General features: G+C 36.9%; 1 protein-coding gene across 1 annotated transcript in view; it reads left to right on the top strand.

The window, feature by feature from the left end:
• Positions 1 to 738: 738 nt before the first annotated feature.
• LOC131036353 (UBP1-associated protein 2B) overlaps positions 739 to 24,110 on the top strand; it is a 44,317-nt gene continuing 20,945 nt past the window's right edge. The window contains exon 1 of the mRNA XM_057968218.2: positions 739 to 2,116. Within this exon, the coding sequence (XP_057824201.2) occupies positions 902 to 2,116 (1,215 nt within the window). The 5' untranslated portion in view covers positions 739 to 901. The remainder of the gene's footprint in view (positions 2,117 to 24,110) is intronic.

Consider the following 24,110-nt stretch of genomic DNA (forward strand, 5'->3'; position numbering starts at 1 on the left):
TTTGATGAATAAAACATATATATGCACAAATTTGTTCATTCAATATTTCACATTTTTGTTTTGTTTGCAAACTTAGCTCACAAAATAAAGATAGATGCAAACACTAAAACAATGTATAGTTATCATACTCGGTTTGAAATTCTTGTTCTCTCTACAATGCCGAACCTCTTTAGACCAAGCCTATCTATTGTCAAATGTACAATAGCTTTGTTGAGATAGCGAATTAGTGAAAAAAATGGAATGATATTGCATGCCTTCTAAGCTTTGCTTTAAATCCAAGATACAAATGGATTTTTATTTTGAGTACATGGATAAGATTGATTATATCATTGTATAGTTTAAGAAAATATTCCATATTACATTAAAATAGAATGTTGCTTTCAAGAGTCGTTGTAATATTATATGGACGAGCATCAATTTTAATCACAAATTTTTTTTATTGACAAATATGCTTCAATCCATTATGTGAATATAATACACATCTCGACATAATTGCCCTCATACATCATAACTCATACATTGATGCAACCTTAACTAACCGTTCCCCTTTATACAACCTAGATCATGAATTTGATCCTGATTTGCATAATGTTGTGAGGGACCATTGTCAAGAGATTCACCTATTCCTCTTTTTAATTTTCTTTTTAACCACTAAAAATTACTAACACACACTTTGGCGAAGGAAACAAATTTCTACCCTATATAATCATTAACCATTTCACTACTTTTGCCCTAATCACGCCCAACGCCACAGATATATAAAGTAGTTAAAATTTCATTTGAAAAAATCCTTTGAAACCCATCGTTTCTTCAAATACGTCTTAGAATTCATCATTGTATACACTATATTTCAGGGGAGGGTTTCTAGGGTTTGTAAAAGCCTCAACCAGGAGCAGCAGCCATGGCGAAGAAGCGAAAGGTTCAAGAGCAAGCGTCCGTAAAAGTCGAACCACAAGAAAGTGAACAGAACAACAATGGGGACGAGGGGGAGGGAGAAATTACAAAGCTGCTGGAGCCCTTTAGCAAAGATCAGCTCATCGCCATACTTTGCGAGGCCGCCATGAAAAAACCAAACACACTGAAAAGCATTCGAAAGCTCGCAGACAAAGACCTCGCGCACAGGAAAATCTTTGTCCACGGCCTCGGCTGGGACGCCACATCGGACATCGTGAAAGCGTCCTTTGCCGAACACGGCGAGATTGAGGACTGCACAGTCATCAACGACAAAGCCACCGGGAAATGCAAGGGCTACGGCTTCGTTACCTTCAAGCATATGGACGCCGCGCAGAGGTCTTTGAAGGAGCCCACCAAGAAAATCGGCAGCAGGATGGTCAACTGTCAGATGGCCTGCACCGGCCCGACGCCACCCCAGCCAGTGAAGGACTTCGTTGGACGGAAAATTTATGTGAGTCCCGTTCCTGCTGATGTAAGTGCTGATAAGCTTCTGAAGCATTTTGTAAAGTATGGGGAAATAGAAGAAGGGCCGCTAGGGTTTGATAAGCAGTCCGGAAAATCGAAAGGGTATGCTCTTTTTATTTATAAGACAGCGGAAGGTGCCAGAAAGGCTCTGGAGGAGCCCAACAAGACTATTGATGGCCATGCCATGAATTGCAAGCGAGCCACCGAGAATAAAAAGCAGAAGAGTAATGTGCCGTCTTTGGTTACAGGGCCTCTGGACCCTAATGATCTTGCTTTGACCCACGGTAAGGGTTCGATTCTAGGGTCTGCCGCGGCGGCCCAGGGTTTATTGGGCGGGGCATTTCCGTTTAATCAGGGATTCAATGCTGCCTTTTTGGCTAGTCAAAATCAGAACTTTGGTGGCTTGAACACGGGGCTTGTTGGTTCCATTAATCCTTCCCTGGTGGCTTCCTTGAATCCGTCTTCGCTGGGCTCTGGCAGTGGTTATGGAACCCACCCGAGCATTGGGGGTTATGGTGCTGGAGAGGGCAGTGTTAATGCCGGGGTGCATGGGCTTTACGGTTCGCAGGCGGGAGCTCTGCAAGGTGGATTAACTGGCTATCAAACTTCGCAGTTGAGCCAATCTGCCGCTTTGCCTAGAACGTCGCAGGGAGGAGGCAGCTCGTTGGGAGGAATGCCATCATACCTGCCATATTAGGTTGGCCTTACCTATTTGATTTCGTTTTACTTTATACGTCCATTTCATTTTGATGATATAATCACTTTTGACTACATTGGTTCTTTGTGCTCTGTTCTCAATTGGCAACATTGTTTTGTTTTGTCTATTTGCTTGCTTTTGTGTTGTCACGAATCTATAATTATTACTCTTGTATTGTTACAATTGTATAATTATTAATTGTATTGTTACAAATTTATAATTAATGTACTGCCCGATTTCATTTCTTGTATTTCATTGCATTTTAGTTTTGTATATATACTGATGAATTGATTGGGGGAAAAACCAACCAATTTGCCACACCAGGTTGGGCTAAACACATTTGATTTCATGTATCTCATTACATTTTGATCATATAAATATTTATGACTTGATTGGCCATCTGACCTGCATTCAGTTGGACCATTATATTGTTTACCTGTAATATTGGTGCATTTGTATAAATACTAATCTGTAATTATTACTTTTGAATTATTATAAATTTATGATTGATGTTCACTTCCATTTGATTTCATAGAAATATTTTTGACTTGATTGGTTCTCGTTTTGTTGTACTCCGTTCTTGACTTCCTGTTACTGGTTTTACGGCTGGTTTGTTATACTCCATTTTAGATCAGCAAAATCTATAATCAGGTTTTTCGTCCCATTTTATTTCATTATATTTTGAACATACAAACTATTTCATTGGCTATTATTTATGACAAATTTCAATTTAGTTCCATGTACTCTGTTCCCAATTATCATCATTAGTTAGTTTTTTGGCATTACACTTAGTCAGTCCAATTTGATTTCATGTTTTCATTGCTTTTCTCATTATATCAACTTCTTCATCAGTTATATGATATATCTCCAATTTTCACAGTTGGATTGTTTATTGTAACAAATCTAAAAGTATATTTATTCCCATTTGATTTCATGTATTTTTTTGCATTTTGATTATATAAACACTATGACTTAATGGTTTGGACTACAGTGGTTCTATGTGCCCTGTTCGGGAACACCATCATTTATTTTATTGTCACAAATATATAAACCTTGTTCAGTCACTTCCGATCTAATGGAAATCATTGTATGTTGATTATGTAAATTTTGAATTGATTGGTTCTATGTACTATTGTTGTCATTGTTCTTTTTGGTGTTATGTCACTTGTGTTGTCACAAAATTTGTATCAGTTTTTGGGTTCTGCCAGAACCCTTGACACGCTTACATTTGGCCTTGCCTGGGTTAGGGCAGGGTACATCATGTCATGTTTCTTTTTCAGAATAAAAAAAAAATAAAATAATATTTTAAGTAGTCTCAAGTACTTTTGTTGTCTAAAATTGGCCACTATCATTTGATGTTTAATTTTAATAGTAATTATAATTACTTGGAGGAAAAATAAATAAATGGAGGGCCTAGTGAAAAAGCAACTATGAAAAGAAGGCAAGAGCACAAAACAAAAGATAGGATTTGTCATTTTACTATTCCTTGCAATTTGAAGTTCAAAGCATTGAAGGTCGGAAAAGCTTGGTTAATAGGTGATTGAATGACATAAACCCTTTGATTTCCAGTACTGGATTGAGGATGAAACTCTCTTGCTCATTGGAGATTATTCTGTTCAAGGATTGTATTTGGTCTTAGTGATCCTGAATGACTGATTGGTATTTTCGAGCAAATCTTTTGAAGATTTGAAGGCATCTTTTAGAATTTTGATATTTGCTAATTGATTTTCCAAATTAGATCTATTAATACAACTACTGATATTTTGATATTTTTTTAGAATTTTGATGCTAAATCAGTAGCTGAAATCAATGTTTTCACAAGGCATCTTTTAGAATTTTGATATTTGCTAATTGATTTTCCAAATTAGATCTATTAATATAACTACTGATATTTTGATATTTTTTTAGAATTTTGATATTTGCAGAAAATATTATTATTTCCAAGTTTTCAGATTGTTGTTTAATTTCCAGCAAATGTAAGGACTACCTTACTAACCTTACTAAATAATTCCTAGTGCAGCAGTTGGATACTAGTTTATGGAAAATAGCAGCTTAATGTTGGTGTTTAAAATTAGCCACACACCTTCCAAAGAGGATTGCAGTATTTAGGTGGAGTGTCATATAATATTTAGTGGGGGTCTAGCCTCCTATTCCTTAAGAAATAACTCTGCTACAGCAGCTAAGGAGCCCGGATCTGAATTTTTGGTGGTGCCACACTAGAAACCTCAACATTTTTTATGTGAAAACATTGATTTCAGCTACTGATTTAGCATCAAAATTTGGGGAAAATCATACAAGCTATAAAAGGTTGGCTGATATTCTACTTCGTTGACAATAATGTCCAATTGTGGATAGTGGGGCCCATGCAGCTTATTCATTGAAAAAAGAGGAGCCTATTGTTTCTAAAGTTTGCCACAGCTTTAGTTTGTTTGTTTTAGGAGATTTGTGCTTTGTGGGGGTTATTGCACAACAAATAAAAAATTTAATAGGATTCGATCCTTTTTTATGCATTAAAGGTGACTTAAAATTACAATGTATTTGTTATTGTTTGCATGAATAAGGTGCAAGGGTTATAAAAATTCTTATGACCAGCCATATGAGCAAGGTCTAAGACTAATAATCATTCGAGGCTAATTTGCAAAATCGGAATCAAAATTAGGTTTGTTGGTATGATGGTAAAATTTTGGGGGTTGGGTATGTCTACAAAAAAACATATAAAATCATAAATATATGTATTAAAAATTAAAAATTAATTATAAATTAAAATATATATTAATGATACATTAATTATATATTGAAAAATAATATTCATATTAATAATGCTTTATAAGTATACAAAGTTTTAATTTATAATTTACAATTTTATTATGTAATTTGGATTCCATTAATTTGACAATTGTTAAATAACCATACAAAAGAATAGTACAAACTACATGATGAAAGATTTTTTCTGGCAAACTTGAATTCTACTTGCCAAAGCCTGTTATTGTTTGTTCCAATCGCCTAATTTTGATACATTCCCACATATCTTTCAAACTAGGGTTAATAGCAAATGGTATACCAAGGTATCTAACTTGTTTGTTGGGACCTCCCCATTGGAAATTATATTTAGCAAACCAATGCGGAGGGGTGTTTTCCCAACTCAACATAATAGATTTCATTGTGGATGACTCTGATCCAAAGGCAGCACAAAAGATATTCAAATTTTGCATTAATTTATCAAAATTCTCTTTTGCAAGCAAAACAAATAGAGTGGTATCGCGTGTTCATTGTTAGGGTGGTTCAATCCTTTGATCTTAGTGCTGCTGAGTGAGTCCCTTAGAAGATAAAAAATAATATCTAAGGCAATTACAAACAAGTTTGGGGCAAGAGGGCATCCTTGCCTTATAGTAGCATTTAGGCATTTACATCCTACTTGTGCAGCTGCATTTTTCATTAACGTGTTAACCATTTGATAGAAGCCATGTGGAAATCCGAAGGCTTCAAGAGTCATCATAAGAAAGGGCCATTGTACCCTATCTTAAGCCTTCTCAAAATGCAAGAGAAGCATGGTAAGATTTTGCTTAATCCATGGCTTCCCAGTTGGTTAGGAGGTTTCCTACGATGTAAACACCTTTAATGAAACCATTTTGAGTGGTATTGATAAAGGAAGGGAGAATGTTAATCAGTCTCAATGCTAATACATTTTGCTATAATGTTGTATTGAACATTGAGTAGAGTTATAGGTCTCCAATTTTAACTAGAGACTTTTCTCAATATTTATGTATGTTGCTGCCTAAAGAGCCTATCTCGTAGCTTCATTGTAGATCTGCAACAAATCATCACTCCACCACTCAATATTTTCCTTGCAAAATTTTCTAGGTTGGCTATGTACCCTTGGAGACTTATCATTATTTACCTGAATGGCTTTAACATTTTCTCTTTGGAGATCTCCTTATTTATCATTTTTGCCTTCTCTTTAGAGATTTTATTAGGCATTGAGGTTTAGGAGAATCTTTTGGCATTATGACCTTGAGCGTTGTATCCTTTAGCAATGAATAGATTCTTGTAGAAGTAGTAGAATTGATATTTTATTTTCCTTTAGATCACTTATGAGATTGTTCTCAAACTTGACATTTCCAACTTATCTCTTATTCTTTTTTCCTTAATATATATCTAAAGAAGAATTTCTAGCCTTTGTCACCATTCCTTAGCCAATTCATCTTCACTCTTACCCTTAAGCCTTGGGTCTTAGCAACTTGTAGATTTCTCAGCGAATCTTTGATTGAGATCAGTTTGTTATTTATTTTAAAGATTTTTCGATCATTCTGTAATTCATATTACTATCTTAAGAAGTTCTTGAAGATTTTTTTCCTTCTTATTGTCTATATTGTCAATAGCTTTTTTCTTACCTATGGTTTGATATATGACTAACCAAGATTTGACATTAATGTTGTATCTTTCAATGACAAACTTATTGTTTAACATCTATTTGTTAATCTCTCTAAGAGTAAAGACAGCCTTGTTACAATCCTCATCCTTTAACAGTCATTCTCAACACTTTTACAAACCGTACATTTCTCATTAGCTATCAATATTTTAGCTTTGAAGGGATGATGGGCAGAGAGTAGGGGTAAACTTTAACTCTTCCCCCATCCTCAATTTGGTCAAAACTAAAAAAAATCCCTTTTGGCATAGAATCTGTCCAATCAGTAGTAAATTTTTTATTCCCTTTTTCGGAGTTACACAAAGTGTACCACTTGTTTTTGTGTTCTCTTTTCAACCCTTCAAGCGGGTCAAAAAGATTAAGTTTATTCTTCATTCTAAACCAGAAACACTTCTCATTACCTTTTCAATCCATCTCCATACCAACAATTTTATCCTCTCTATTCTCAATCATATTAAATGTTAGAATGTTGTCATTGATGTCAAAGCGATAGTTGGAGATTGTTGAAATGACATTAACATATGCAAACAACAAATTGAGAAAATGGATGGTGACCCATTATAATTGTTCCAATATCTATTTTGCTTGACATTTAAAGGTCAAAGAACAAAGCCATCATAACAAAGACACATGAAGGAATTAGATGTTGTCCATGATGTCAAAGGATTTTTCATTGATGTCATCTGACAAAGTAACAAGAGTTGTCAAATAGCCGAAGGATAGTGTCAACTAGCAGGGTTAGAGATGCCAAGACAATAAGGTAATAGATAATGTAGATGTTACGAATAAAATACTCTCATGAAGAATAAAGATTATTGAACAAGTGAAAGTAGAGATTATAAGAAGTGTACATAAGGAGCATATGAAGGTATAGAAGTTGTAGTCTAAAGATCAACATTCAAAGTCTACTCTAAAGGTCTGCCAAAGATAGAGAAAAGGAAGAAGAATTACTTTGGCCTTACTGGAATCATCATGTTTGTCCATGGTAAATCAATTTGGTGGGTGATATGTTACAAATAGTTTGTTTTAGGTTAAGAGCTTAAATGTCCCAGTTGCTATTGGAGGTTTGTGCTAACAACAATTAGCAATATATGGATGCTAACATTCAAGGTGATTAACGACAAAGAAATGTGATCATAAGTTGGACTACAACAAAATACAAATGCTCACAGACCATTGCTTCCACATTGTATAGGAAGACATGAAAGGTTTTTGTTGACAAATTAAGGAACGCAAAGAAATGAATGAATAGAGAACAGTGATAAAAGACAGTGATTAAAATAATATCTAGTGATCAATCAGTAATGAGCAGTAATTGACAGCAATAGCAAACTAAACATCAATCACCAAAGAAGTTTTGTTTTGATAAAAATAATTGGCTATATTGAAAATATTACAGGCATCGATGATATACATAATATATTTATTATCATTGGTATGGTTATGGAAAAGTGACCGACTGATATTGTTTGCAGTGATTACAATAGACAAATATGTCATGAGCAGTGATTACCACTGATTACTTAAACTTGTTTTATTTAAATATGCTATGTGATTGTTTTACAAGAGAAGTGATCACGTATTATTAATAGAAAAGACTCGGTGATTAAAACAAAGAAGGTGATTTGTGTGTTGGGGCAACGATCAACGAAAGGAGAATAATTACCTTAAAGCCAATAGTTCTTAAAAACTAAGAGATGCGACTACATGAAAGGAGACACCCAGTGTAAGTGTTTATTAAGCAAACAAATATTATTTTTCTTTAATGAATCGAGTCTATAAAGGCAGCACTTGAATTTGAAAAGGTGTGATTAGTATTTTCTAATCATAAAAAAAAAAGTATGTTACCCCAAAAGGTGCGATCCATCAAATAAGAAAGTTCTATTAAGAAACGTTGTGTCTTTCAAGAGAAGTCACATTCCTTGGGAAGAAATATACATATCATTTGGCATTTGTGTAGTAGGTATGTGGAATGAGAAATATTCGAGTATAGAGAAGATTTTGAAGAATAAGAGAAGAAATATGAAGTGTGTTTTAGATTCACAGTGAAGAACATTTGCAGCCCATTTATGAAGGATAAACTCAGATATAAATATGAAGAAATATGAGCAGTTGAGATAGATCTCAAGGCATAAATTTATGTGAAGAAATTTCTGTACGTAGGAAAATGTGGTGATCAAAATGAATAAATCGAGATCAAATGAGACTCTTAGTGCAAGTATAAACTAATTTAAACTAGTTTAACTTCCCAAGGGGTGTCCCATTGTTCTCTATCTCACAGGATCCCTAAAGTGAATGTTTTGCTCTCAGATCATTGAGCAAATGACTTAGGAATGACAACTCCAAGAACAAGTGATATCGTGATCTATATGCATGAATGCATTCTAAGATCTATTTGATATGTTAAAAGCTATGATGATTAAGTTAAGATGAAGATAGTGATATGATAAAGATATTGCTAAATTATCCTAATGTGATATACTAGCATGACTATTCTATGATATGAAATGAAATGCTTCTAAATGTTTATGATGATATTTTAACAAAGAGAGGCTAAAATGCTTAGTAATTAGACTATAATGTAGATGCATGAAACTTGGATCATTGATAATGAGGAATGAGAGCCCTATTTATAGGAAAATAGGGCAATGGAGGGTTAAGATTGAATAATCTTAACAATGGCTAGGATTGAAAGTTACTCAATCCATGTTTACAATTTTCACCAATGAAATGGTGACAATTGTCAACAAGAGGTGGCTTGAGAGGAGATGCAAGAGGCATTAAATGCCCGAGGAGACATGAAGGTTATCTTAGGAGGTAAGGTTAAGGTTAGGTTAGAGTTATCTATTGGATAAAGCTTTTATCCAAGGGGTAAACTCTTGTGCAAGGGTTAATAGGATAACCAAGGTTAAAGCCATGGGTGCTTGAGAAGACCTTTGGGTTAGATGAGGGTTAGGTTAGAGAGAGTCTCTAACCATGAAAGTCTCTAAGACTTTGGGGACAAATTTGTAAGAGTCCTTTTAAATTTGGGGGAACTCAACAAGTTAGCTTGTTGAAGAAATATAGCCTTAAATGCATTTAGAAGAAGACTTTCCTCCAAATTGAGAAGTGACTTCCTCAAACTTAGGGAAAGGACATGTTTAGATGGATTAAAGCTAATTAAGATGGTTTAGAAGAATCTAGAAGGCTCTAGAAGAGGTTTAGGAGGCAAGTGGGAGATGTAGGAAAATACAAGTGGGTGAGGGAAAATAGGCAATTTTTTTTTTTTTATATTCACTATCGTGGAATCTGGAGGTGTCCTCGCCGAAGCGAGACTAATCCCCCAGTGTGTACGACCCGCTCACAAGGTAGCAACACACACAGAGTTAACACAGTCGGGGACCTGAACTCAAGACCATGGGGAGCATACCCACGCCTTAAGTTGCGATCCATGACCGGGCGAGCTAGGGTCGAAGCAACTTGCATTTTGGTAAATAAAAGATTTATTTTAGCCAAATAGGGGATGCAACTTGCATTTGTAGGATTTTGCAAGTGGGGGGATTTTTAAATAAATTTAGATTTATTTAAATGCAAAAGGGGTTTTAATTAAATGTAGATTTAATTAAAATGGCTAGAGGGGGAATTTTAATTAAATGGCTATGAGGGAGAGTTTAATTAATTGTAAATTTAATTAAATGGCTATGAGGGAGATTTTAATTAAATGGCTAGGATAGAAGGGAAATATTAATCAAATCTTTAATTTGATTAATAGGCTAATTTAGAGAAATAGGAATATTAATTAAATCTTACTTTAATTAATTGGAAGAAATAGGGATAATTAAATGAATAAAATTCACTTAATTTGTTGTGCAACTTTTAGGTGTCTACATTTTGCCCCTCTTTGAGTTAACATGTGACCACATGTTGATTCAAAGAAAAACACTCAATTTGTCGTCAAAATATTTCGATATGATGCCATTGCCAAAGTTGTTGATATGATTCCCTGGATATGAAAAATCGATTTTGATATGAAATGCTGATATGAAATTGATTGGTTGATATGAGACTGATATGAAATTGATATGGAGATTCGATATGATGCCCCCTCAGGAGATCGTTTGTGCACTAAAGGCATGAATGATCTCTCGAAAGAAGAAGAAAGCTATTTGAAAGATAGAAGAGTGGACATATGATGACATGCATGGGTTTGACAAGATCAATTAGATTGATTGGATTGATAAGATTGAGATTAAGTCTGGTTTCAAGAATGACACCTCCTGTATGAGACAAAGATGATCAAAATGTCTGGTTTCATGAACGCTATATGTTGTATAAGACTTGATCAAAACGTCTAGTTTTAGGAAAGATACATCATGTATAAGACATGATAGAATGGATCAGATGAAATGGACACCTGTATAAGGCAAAGATGATCAAAACGTCTTGATTCAGGAAAGATATATCCTGTATAAGACTTGATCAAAACGTTTGGTTTCAAGAAAGATACATCCTGTATAAGACATGATAGATGAGAGCTGGATGAATGATGAAGATATGAGAGTGAAGAAAGATTCCATGATGATGCGATAGATATGCATGTGAGGGATGCAATGATGAATGTGACTAGATGATGATGATGAGGTGTATCTTGAAAATGAAATGATAATGACATGAGATGTATATTGAAAATGAGATGTAAATGATAATGATAATGATATGAGATGTATCTTGAAAATGAGATGTAGATGATAATGATAATGAAATGATACTAATGCAAGATTAAAATGATATGCAACTTAATGCAAGTTTAAAATGATATGCAAGCTACTGCAATTGTATGCGACTAATTTGATATAAATGCAACTAAATGATCACTTTAATTCCGTCGTTGTCATTCCTGTTAGTCACTTGTTTGTGCTCCTTTTGTCATCATTGAGCTTTGATATGTTGAAAGTTAATACAAGCATCATGGTATAATTAAACCATGATGACTTGAATATAACATGATTTTTGATATTGCAAGATGACACGAGCGTCTAGGTATAATTTGAACCAAGATGACCCGAGTGTTGCTTGCGTAAAATAGACAAGAGTTAACAGTTTTTATGTGTAAAATGGAGAATGTCTTTAATGATATGTTTCCAATCATGTCTCGAGACAGATTTGCACCATACGAATGATTGCCTCACAGACAGAAAACCAAAGAAAATGCTAGATTCCTTTGTTGCTTCTCTAGCTCACTGCATCCTTGAGTAGCTCAAGAGATCTAATGATTTAGAAATCGAGATACAAATAGTCAAAACTTTATGCCAAATGTAAACAAATTATAATTCATAATATATCATCCATCGTGTGTGTGTTGCAGTTGTAGTTGGACAATGATCCTGTTTTCTAGTGTGATGAGTAGTTTTGACAATGGTTTCCTTAGTATGCTGCAATCCTTGTTTGTTGTCTGAATGCTAAAGTGAGATGAATGCTGCCCCCAGTTATTGACACTTGTCGATGTGGATATATACGTTGATCACCAAGCCATGGTGGGATATGATACAGAGAACTGTTTAGATAATCAAAAATATTGACTACATTAATTATGTTCGAGATAATGGAGGGTGTATAAGTGTTTTGCGATGGCTATGGGCTTTGGATCAGATGGATTAAAGGTATGATACAAGTACCAATAAATGGATGAGCCGTTCTCTCACAAGTGGTGCTTGTTGCCAAGTTTTCACCATTTGTTTTTATTGCACTTTTTTGATTTGTTTTTCATTTTTTTTGTATTCTTTGTATTTTTTATTTTTTTGAGTCACAAGGCGCCTGTTTGCTAGGTTTTCACCTCAGTGACGATTTTTGATACTTTTTTGAATTTTGTTTTGCTTGATCCGTGCATTGGATGACTCAAGTGTAGAATTTCTTCAGATGGATGCTGTTGGTTTGTTCGTCGAGCATGTCCCCTTCTGAAGTTGACAACTGATATGCTCCTGATCCATAGGATGACTCAAGTGTAGAATTTCTTCAGATGGATGCTGTTGGTTTGTTCGTCGAGCATGTCCCCTTTTGAAGTTGACAACTGATATGCTCCTGATCCATAGGTTGATATGATGACAAATGGTCCCAACCAGTTGGGCTCAAACTTCCCTTTCTTGTCTCGGTCATGTTGATTTCTGGGATTTTCTTTTAGGACTAGATCACCAATTTTGAAGATATGCCTTGAGATGGTCATAGGCACGTTGTCGTTTTTCATCAAGAAGCTCTAGTTCCTGCAACCTATTCACTCGATATTCCTCATCTGGTATGAGGCCCTTCAAAGATACTTGGAGAGATGGGATTTCTACCTTAAAAGGTAGAATTGCTTCTGAACCATACACCAATGAATATGGTGTAGCCCCTGTAGCTGTGCGGATACTCGTTCTGTAGGCCCAAAGTGTCGGATTGAGTTGTACATGCCAATCCTTGCCAACATCATTCACCGTTTTCTTGAGGATTTTTTCAGGATTGTTTTGTTTGATGCTTCTGCTTGGCCATTCCTTTGTGGGTAGTATGGCATGGAAAAGCGATGTTGGATTTTGAATCGTTCGCATAGCTCTTGTACATCTTGATTCTTGAAATGACGTCCATTATCTGTGATGATGGAACTAGGAATGCCATATCTGCAAATGAGATAGTTGAGGATGATTGATGAGATCTACTTTCCAGTCATGGTGGTCATTGGGACTGCTTCGATCCACTTGGTGAAGTACTCCAGGCGGTGATAATGAACTTATGTCCGCTTGAAGAGTAATGATGAATCTTTCCCACTAGATCAAGTCCCCATTGACAGAAAGGCCAAGATGTGGTGAATGGTTGCAGCTCCTGTGCTGGTGCATGTATGAGGTTACCATGAATTTGGCATTTAGGACATTTCCTAGCAAATTGATAGGACTCTCTTTCCATTGTCGGCCAATAATATCTCATTCTTAGAAGTTTCTTGGCGAGAGTAGGACCACTTGAATGTGTACCACAAATACCTTCGTGAAGCTCATGTAAGGCGGAGTTAGATTCGTTACGATCGAGGCATTGAAGAAGAGTACCATCTAGACCTTGGCGATAAAGTGTGTCAGCGGTTAAGGTATAGCAGGCGGCTTGTCGGATGAAGCTTCGTTTTTGGTTGCGAGATAGGTCGGGTGAGAGGGCATTGTTTTTGAGATAGTCATAGATCTTCTCGTATAGAGCGGAATCAGAACTGGTTAGGGCAGAGATGACTTTGGATGCGGAATTGTCATAGGCTGGGGAAAACAATTGCTCCACCAGGAATTCGTAACGATAGGACTCTCTTTCCATTGTCGGCCAATAATATCCCATTCTCAGAAGTTTCTTGGCGAGAGTAGGACCACTTGAATGTGTACAACAAATACCTTCGTGAAGGTCATGTAAGGTGGAGTTAGATTTGTTACGATCGAGGCATCGAAGAAGAGTACCATCTAAACCTTGGCGATAAAGTGTGTCAGTGGTTAAGGCCATGTAAAGCTTGTCGGATGAAGCTTCATTTTTGGTTGCGAGATAGGTCGGGTGAGAGGGTATTGTTTTTGAGATAGTCATAGATCTTCCCGTATAGAGGGGAATCAAAATTGGTCAGGGCATAGATGACTTGGGATGTGAAACTGTCATAGGCTGTGGAAAACAATTGCTCCACGAGGAATTCGTAACGATTCTGTTTATCTGGAATTTGTAGAAGCGAGGCGATAGTGGCCATTCCATCGACAGCTCCGTTTTCCAATCTTGGAATCTGCTCAAAGGTGATGTGCATAAAGTATATTTTGAAGTCATCCACCATTCTCTTGTAAGGCATTAGCTTATCGTCTTTCGTCTGATAGTCATCATTGATCTGATTGATAACTAATTGAGAATCCCCATACACTCTTAATTTTGTGATTTTTCATTCTACAACTACTTTGATTCTTGTTACTAGGGCTTCGTATTCAACAATGTTGTTGGTGCATGGAAACATTAGTCTGTAAGATCTCAGAATTGTGTGCCCTTCTGCAGTGACGAACAGGTTGCCGACACTCGATCCATGTTGTGCATAGGATCCATCAAAGTATAGGGTCCATTGCTTGGGTATGATAGTGAGTGCATCCATATCTGGAAAATTCCACCTGGAGTGGGTGTTTGTCTGATAGTGGTGCTTTTGCCAGTTGATCTGCAATTGCTTGTCCTTTGATAGCCCGTCGTTCTGTGTACTGAATGTCAAACTCACTTAGCATCATGACTCATTTAGCTAATCTTCTTATGAGAGCGACCTTTGTTGAGTAGATACTTGAGAGGATCGATCTTTGCTACCAGCTTGATTGTGTGGGCTAACATATAGTGGCAAAACTTTTGATAAGCAGACACCACTGCTAAGCAAGCCTTTTTGATGAATGCATAATTGAGTTCATATCCGTTCAAAGTTTTGCTGATGTAATAGATAGCTCTTTCTTTGCCTGGTGGATCTTCTTGTGCTAGTAGTGCCCCCAATGATACTTCTCTTGTTGATATATAGAGGATGAGTGGCTTCCTTGCTATCAGTGGTACCAAATTGATGGATTCATTAGATATTGTTCGAGTTGGTGGAATGATTCTACACATTTGTCCTCCCATCTGAAAGGTATATTCTTATGAAGCAGATGATTGAATGGAAGACATTTATCTGCTAATTGAGCAATAAATCGTCTAATGGATTGTAGCTTGCTCTGCATAGATTGTAGTTGGCTAATGTTTTTAGGAGGTGGCATCTCCATGATAGCCTGAACGTTTGCTGGATCCACTTCGATGCCTTTTTCTGATACAATGTAGCCCAAAAGTTTGCTGGATGTGACCCCAAAGGCACACTTTTTAAGGTTTAATCTGACATTGAATTGCTCTAATCGTTGAAAGATATTATCTAGGATGTCCAAGTGTTCAGCTCTTGTGAATGATTTGGCTTGCAAGTCATCCACATAATCTTCCATAAAAGTATGCATCATGTCGTGGAAGATAGTTGCCATTGCTCTATGATAAGTTGCACCAGCATTTTTCTAGCCAAAAGGCATGACGTTCCAGCAATATGTTCCCTATGGACATGTGAATGCAGTTTTATCTTGATCTTCTGGAGCTATCTTAATTTGGTTGTAGCTCGAAGAACTGTCCATGAGTGATAGCATTGCGTGCCTTGCTGTTAGATCAACAATGGTGTCGATGCTTGGCAAAGGAAAGTCATCTTTTGGACATGCCTTGTTGAGGTCTCTGAAGTCTGTACAAATCCTAATGCTTTTATTCGGTTTAGAAATTGGTACAATGTTTGAGATCCATTCAGTATAGTCTATAGGTCAGATGAATCCAACATCTAATAACTTCTTCAGTTATGCTTTGACCAATAATGCCACATGTGGATTTATCTTCCTTAATTTTTGTTTGATAGGTTTAGCTCCAGGAGTGATGGACAAGTGATGCATCATTAGATTTGGATCTACTCATGGAATGTCATCAAGCAAAATTGATTTGCTTCTCCATGAAGAATTTAACAAAATTTGGTTTTTCTTTTTCTGTGAGTGATTCTGCCAGATGTATGGTTTTGGCTGCCGCTTCAGTGCCGATATTTATTGATCAAGTTGGCTCAATCAAGATTGGTGATCTCTCTTGGTAATGTTCAGGAAGAGTGTCAAGTCTCCCATCTTCAGGTGCCTCAAAAAGGTTTTCACCTTCAGATACGCCGTTTATTTTTATTTTTTTGTTTTTGCGATTGAGAGACTTGACACTCCCCTGATTGCAAATATCGTTATGTGATTCATTGGTGGAGCATGTTTTCGGGTTGACTGCGCACAGGTATTGGATAATTGACTCATTGTTTGGGAATATTGGTATATCATGATGTTCGGGTTCTTCCCAGTCTATGAGGTCAGGATATATGAGCGGTAAGGAGTCATTCAACGGGTTAAGATCAGCTGCTGTAAGTGTCATGATGGAGACATCGTCATAGTTGTTTGGGATATCGGTGAGGTCTATGATATTCTCGAGGTCTTCGATGGTACTCTCCTCGACATTGCATTGTTCGTATTGTCGCTGCTCGTTCTCACCAACCTCATAGATATGTTGTGGTCCGAATTCAAACGATCAAGATTTTGAGTCTTGTCCCTCATGAGAAATGGGTGTGTATGCGTGGATTGTATCCACCTCAATATCTTCAGTAATATCAGAACAAGTGTCCCACTCATACTCATTGGAATTTGTTTTAGAATCGCTATCCCAGGTGGCTTCTCTAAATCTGACAGGTATGTTGTATGGTGAGAAAAGATCACTGATAATTGACACAAGTTTGGTAGCTTGTTCTGATTCGGGATCGGTGCTTGCTTGTACTCTTTGAATTTGTTCATACATCGTTTCCTTTCTTTGAGCAGCAATTTCCTTAAGTTGTGGCTCGGCCTTGGTTTGATCAGCTTCTTGTACATGATATGTATTTTCTTATAAGAAGCTTCCTCCCTTTGGATAGCAAGTTCTTCTTGTTGCCTCTTGTTTTCTTCATATTTTTGCTCCTTTCTTGTCTTTTCTGCTGTTTGGTGCAGTGCTTCTTGCCATGAGTCTTCGTTATGTTTTTTCTTTTCTTTCCATTGAGGTTTTTGATGGTGATCTTGCTTTTGCACAGGCGGAACATGTTGGCCATACCCAAGTCCTGTTTTGTCTTTTGCAAATTGTGAACGGGGTTGTATGGGTTCTATGATGCCTTCTTGACGCTTGCCAATAGGTCCTTTTCCTTTGTATCCCATTCGTTGCATGATCCGAAACCCATTTCCATATTGTTCTGTTGGTACGACTACTTCTAGGGTAGCAACTCTGATTTCTTCCTTATCCTTGTAATAGCCAGCTGAGGATCTCTTTATCTTCTGATTCTTCAACCAATGTGCTCATTCGGATAAATTTACCATCAAACTTTGTGAGGGGTTGTGTTGCCTGATGTCTTGATGTGGAAGGTTGTCCATAAGACCTTGGTGAAGTTGGCAACTTAGATAGACACAAGGGTTCAAAAGAACTCCCCCATGCCTTGGTCCTTTATTTTCATCTTTTGCTTGAAGTTCATGGATAGGGACTTGAGTTGTTCTTGATGGTTGGATGATGAGGAAGCTTGGGCATCCCTGTTGTGTGGAACTAGGCTATCTTGAGTTGCCCCCATAGCATTGTAGTACTGAAAAGGGTTAGTATATGCAGATATTGAAATTTCTTGTCCATTGTAGGGGAACTTGAGACATTGATGGTACGTGGAAGGTACCACTTGCATTTCATGGATCCATGGACGACCCAATAGTATATTGTATGTCAAGTCTATGTCCAAGACTTGGCACAATGTGTCTCTTTGCACATGCCCTACCTGAATGGGTAGTACCACTGTTCCTTTAGATGACCTTTCTTCATCATCATAGGCTTTGATGGTGATCCTCTTTTTGGGATCAATAGCCCAATGCACGGATAAGCTTTAGGGTACATATATTGAGATCAGCTCCGATGCAAGGCACCTCTACTTTTCACAATGTTTTCATGACTTAGGGGTGTCTAGTGATTGTCTTGTGTTTACTTGTGTTACAATAAGGGATTGGATCTCAAAGATCACCCTGGATGTAATAAAATGCCTTTGTGTGGTCAATAACCTCTCAGGTGCACATATAAACCTAGAGGTCTATTAGGCCATGTGGGCTTGAATTATGAATTTTTGTGTTTTATATCCTTGAATGTTGTCTTAGGTGTTTTGAAGGCTAATGATGACCTTGGATGTGTTTGACAAGGTTTAGGTGTTTAGGGATTAAAATTTGCAAAAGTTGCACAATTGTTGTCATTGTTGTCAAGTAACTTTTCAGAAGTTGTCGGTTGGAATGTAACTTCTCCCCAATGGTCATAACCATTTAAAAGTTGGTTGTGGTCATTGAGAAGAGCCCATATATGCTTTCACAACTGAAGAAGAAAGGTTGTTGATAGTGGTTGATGATTTGGAGAAGTTTGGTGGAGTGTTTGGAATAAACAAATATGATTTTGCCAGAACTGTGTTACATTTCTGTACTGTCCGTACAAGGTATGGAATGGTTTTGTGAAATTTTTGGCTTGGTAAGGAAGAACATTGAGTTACCTTTCAAATGAACCTAGTCTGACCTCTTGAAGTAGTGTTTGAAGGAAGATATTGACAATTTACTCTTTGCAGGTCCGAAACCCTCCATTTTCCTAGGGTGTCGTATAGATAATGCCCTAACTTGCAATCTATTCATTGGTTTTCAATGACCATTGGTAGAATGCAAGTTAGGAGGGTGTATTATGAGATTCCAAAGGGGCGAGGTCAGAGGAGTTGGTTTGGCATTTTGCCACCAAGCCCTAGTCTAAACTTTATGAGAGTTTAGTTTAGAAGAGTCAAAGATTGATTGATTGCCAGATGGGTATCAATGGGAAATGGAGTTAGATGATTGAATTGGTGTATTTAGACCTTAGACAAGCCCTCTGAAGCATTGGATCTTCCTTGTGATCCCATTCCCATACACTTCCTTTGCAACCCAGGCTTAATTTGATCAACTAGGCCTGTGACCCAAGTAGGTACCTAAGAGTGCTGGAGCAGGCTGGAGGTTTGATTCTTTGGAGTTTGGAAGAGGTTCAAAAAGGGTATTTGAAACTAAAATTTGTTTGGGGCCTTGTTTGGTACTTTTTGGAGTAAACACTGAAAGAGTAGGAAAATAGGGCTACTAGTTGGGTAGGTATGACTGGGGGTAAAAGAGCAAAGGCATTACTCTTGTGAAGCAAGAAAGTTGTGAAAGGTCTTGTCAGGACCTAAGAACATTGGAAAGGTGTGTTCCAACCCTTGTGAGGGGTAGAAGCTCAAATTTGGTTTTGGTGTGTGTTGAAGCCTTTAGAGGCTTGAGATTGGAAGAGTGAAAGGTGAGTGTGAGTGGGGGGTTTGCCACCCTACTGTTGCAAACCCCTGCATCAAGCTCCTCTATCTATAAATACCCTTTTTACTCGATCTTTATAGACTAAGGCCTCTATGTAGTGGGGTGTTATGCAAATGACTCAAGGAGACATCATCGTGTTCAGAAAAAGATATGTTATGGGGCACCGTCATATGGGCCACCATGGCTTGGAATCGATCAATATCCAAATCATTTGGAACAGTTGTTTCGACAAGAGCTTGCTCCAAGATATCCTTGTGTTTTGGTGAAAGTTTGAGCAACTCAAGTCTAGATATCTGATCGGGTGTTCTCCGTAGTTGGTCGACCAAGTTATATTGAGCCTTGGGGAGAGTTGTCGTTGTCGACGCGTTCCCCTTCAAGACATGTTTCTGAGCTCTTGTTGTCACATTTATCGACGCATGTTCTTGTTTGTCTTTGATTTTTATGACATTTACTTGATTGTCATATGCCGATATGTGATTGATGGTGTTTTCGTTTATGTGATTGATACAAGCTCCTTTGGTGTTGTTTGACGTTGATGCTCCTCCATTGTCGTAATTAGGAAGAAGATTTTTGAAAGCGTCATGGTCACCATTGGTTTTATGACCATCGACCGTTAAGTCTCCCTTGTCTATCATATCTTGAACTAGGTTTTTCAACCTCATGCAATAATTTGTTCTATGCCCCTTGTTTCGATGATAATCACAATAATGCGAGTCATTCCACCATGGTGGTTTGATATGGGGTTCAAAGTTGCTTGTGGCTGGCAATGCGATCATCTTGAGAATAGTCTCATTAAGTATGTGTCGTGAGTAAACTCCAAGCTCATAGTACAAAATTCCCGAACGTGATCATGGGGATCACTCTTACCATCGTATTTGTCATACTTGGTATATCTGAATTTGGGGGAAAAGGTACCATGTTTAATCTCCTATCAAAAGGATAAGGACAAATTTCTTCTAATGAGTATCTTATCGTGGTTCCTTGTTGCATGTCCTGCATTTGTCTTTGAAGTGTTTAGAGTTGTTGCGTAAGAATAGCTAGGGGTGCATTGGTCCTTCGATGGGGAGTATTGTCTTGTTCATGAGTGTTATCTTGTTCATGGGTGTGATCTTGGTTGCGTATGTTTTCTTGATCATGTATTTCCTCTCCTCTCAGGTGTTCTTGATTATGGGTATTGTAAGTATAGTTTCTCGCCCTTGTTCGTGAAATTCTTTCATCCATATTCCTTAAGTTTTTTGTGTCAAAATCCTCAGGAATATTGACTCCTTTACTAGTTAGCACGAGGAGATATTTTTGCTTATCTGATTCTATAGGTCTTTCTACTAGTTTTTGGAAAGCATCATTCTCTTGACATTCTTGGAGAAGCTCTTCGGTGATCGCTGTTTCTTCCATATTTGCACATTCATCAAAAGGATTGGTCTCCCTACGACTCATGCTTGTTTTTTTGAGATCGAGTGACAACGGGCATCAATATATCTCTACAGTAGTGAATTCTTCTTCTTCTATTGGGGTTCTTGGTGGAGTTGGTGGCTCAGGTCGAGCTTCGTTGTGAGTGACAAGAAACTTTGGAAACGTGGAAGGACTAATCCTTCCTCCACTATTAAGGTGTTGGTTGAATGTCGCTTTTTGAATGTAAGCCCTACTTCTCAAAGGCTCTTTGTCAAATTCATTGGTTTTTCTTTGGATATAGAGAAATTTACTCCTCTTGATAAGTGCCTTAGAACTAGGTTGTCTCTTCTTCAACTTAGTCTTTTGATGAAGACTTCTTTTTCTCAAAATATGGGGAGTGGACATACATAAATGATCAATGTTGATTGTTGATGTTGGATGGATACTTTGTTTTGGATACTCAAGTCTACTTGTCAAGTAAAGGTTTAGTTTGATTCGCCCTTACAACAAAGTGTGCCAAATGATAGTCAAGTTTCACGATGTAGAAACTTAATTTGACAATTTGAGATCTTAACTAGGTATTTGTTTTGATAGGATTTGTTGGATGGTGGAACCTTTGATCACTGTTTTTGATACTTCTTAATCTTGTTGGATGAAGTCTGATCTCAAGATAGTTGAAGATTTGATATCCCTTTCTAAGGGTGCTTAGTTGGATTTGGAAATTTATCTCACTTATGATCCTTTGCAATATTTCCTTTTGTGTCGGATTTATGCGTTAAATAATGACCCCAAAGTGCTACAGAATATTCCAGATGCGCTAAGATGTTCGGCAAATGCGCTATTTCTTACTGTCTGTTATCACAAAGGTTATGTGCTAATGTGTCCTTCATAAGTGCTAATGTTTGGTCTGAATGCGCTAGGTTGATGCTCTTATGCGCTAAAAAGATGTTGGCAAGCGCTATCTAAGTTTTTAGCAATATTATACTTCTTATGTGCTAATATGAGTTGTGGAAGCGTTGACTTTTGGGTGAAAAGTGCTATCTGATGGTTGATATGTGCTAGGGTGTTGCTGCCATGCGCCAAATGTCTTGATAACTTTGATTCGATGACCTTGCTGAGATGTTGAGAAATGATTTTTGTGTTTTGACGGATGATTTTTTGAAAAATGACTTGAAAAACAGTAGACAAAGCAGTAACAATTTGCCTATGCTAACAAATAGTGTATGTTCTTTTGAGGATGTTTTCAAATCTCCGATGTTTTCACTGACTTGGATTACAAAGAAGACATATCAAGCTTCCGTTAGGTCTTCGGTGATAAACTCCCTCGGGAGGCTTCCCAACCTTTAGAACAAAGGCTTTACGTATTTTAAAGATTCTGAGGGCAGACTAATCGCTTAGCTAAACTGTTGGAGGGGATTTTCATCAGCCTCCACATTTGATTATAATGGGTTGGAATACTCGGCGATAAATACACTTCCCACTTAGGTTGTACCTTTCACACTAGCCCTTTTGAGGCTTCGAGAAAGCAGACCCTCTTAAGGATGTAAGATACTTGAAGTAAAGAAAGCATCAAAGAGTGGGTTTAACTTTTTGATCACCCAGTTAAGGGGAGAGCATATGCCTACACGAAATACACACTTTTTTTTAATCCAATATTGCAGTTGTTTTCTAAAAAAGCTATCTTGGGGATGTTGCTCCAAAAGACATGTGGTTCTTTTTAACCCAATATAGCAATGCGTGAAGGTAGTAAAACTTTGCACTTTTGAAAGTAAACCCTTGTCAACAAAATGAATCGCCAATGTAAACAACAACGATCTAAATTTTGAAAGCTTTTGAAATGGAAATGTGAAGGTTTTTCATTAAGCTTCCAAAACAAAGGTGACGTTCGTTTTAATAAGCACCAAAGGAAAGTGATGTTCAATTTTAACTTTGTGCAAAAATTGGAAAGTTGTATTGGTTCTTTTTAAAGCCCAAAGAAACGTTATCCTAACTTGCATAAAAAGGATTTGAGTTTGTTGTTCTATTTATCCATGCAATAAAGAAAAGATTGAGTCTTGTTTTAAGCACCAAAAAGAAAGCATGAAGTTTATTTAAAGCCCCAAAAGGAAAGGTGAGATTCATTTTAAAATTTTGCCATAAAAGGAAAAGATGAGTTCTTTTTACTAACTTTGAAAGAAAGCGCTAAAAGAGTGTTCCAGTGTGATTGCAATCTTTAACTTGCACAAAAGACGATGTTATTTTTGAGGACATGCCACATGGTGGGCGCCAAAGATGTACGCAAGAAAATGTGGTGATCAAAACGAATAAATCTAGATCAAATGACCTACATACCAATGAGACTCTTAGTGCAAGTATAAACTAATCTAAACTAGTTTAACTTCCCAAGGGGTATTCCATTGTTCTCTATCTCACAGGGTCCTTAAAGTCAATGTTTTGCTCTCAGATCATTGAGCAAATGACTTAAGAATGACAACTTCAAGAATGAGTGATATTGTGATCTATATGCATGAATGCATTCTAAGATCTATATGATATGTTAAAAGCTATGATGATTAAGTTAAGATGAAGATAGTGATATGATAAAGATATTGCTAAATTATTCTAACATGATATACTAGCATGCCTATTCTATGATATGAAATGAAATGCTTCTAAATGTTTATGATGATATTTTAACAAAGACATGCTAAATTGCTTAGTTATTAGATCATTGATAATTAGACTATAATGTAGATGCATGAAACTTGGATCATTGATAATGAGGAATGAGAGCTCTATTTATAGGAAAAATAGGGCAATGGAGGGTTAAGATTGAATAATCTTAACAATGGCTAGGATTGAAAGTTACTCAATCCATGTTACTCAATCCATGTTTACAATTTTCACCAATGAAATGGTGACAATTGTCAACAAGAGGTGGCTTGAGAGGAGATGCAATAGGCATTAACTGCCTTAGGAGACATGAAGGTTACCTTAGGAGGTAAGGTTAAAGTTAGGTTAGAGTTATCTATTGGATAAAACTTTTATACAAGGGGTAAACTCTTGTGCAAGGGTTAATAGGATAACCAAGGTTAAAGGCATGGGTGCTTGATAAGACTCTTGGGTTAGATAAGGGTTAAGTTAGAGAGAAAGTCTCTAACCATGAAGGGAGGTTGAGTTAACCATTAAAGACTTTGGGGACAAATTTGTAAGAGTCCTTCCAAATTTGGGGGAACTCAACAAGTTAACTTGTTGAAGAAATATAGCCTTAAATGCATTTAGAAGACTTTCCTCCAAATTTGAGAAG

The sequence above is a fragment of the Cryptomeria japonica genome, chromosome 10, assembly GCF_030272615.1.
Source record: "Cryptomeria japonica chromosome 10, Sugi_1.0, whole genome shotgun sequence".
NCBI lineage: Eukaryota > Viridiplantae > Streptophyta > Pinopsida > Cupressales > Cupressaceae > Cryptomeria > Cryptomeria japonica.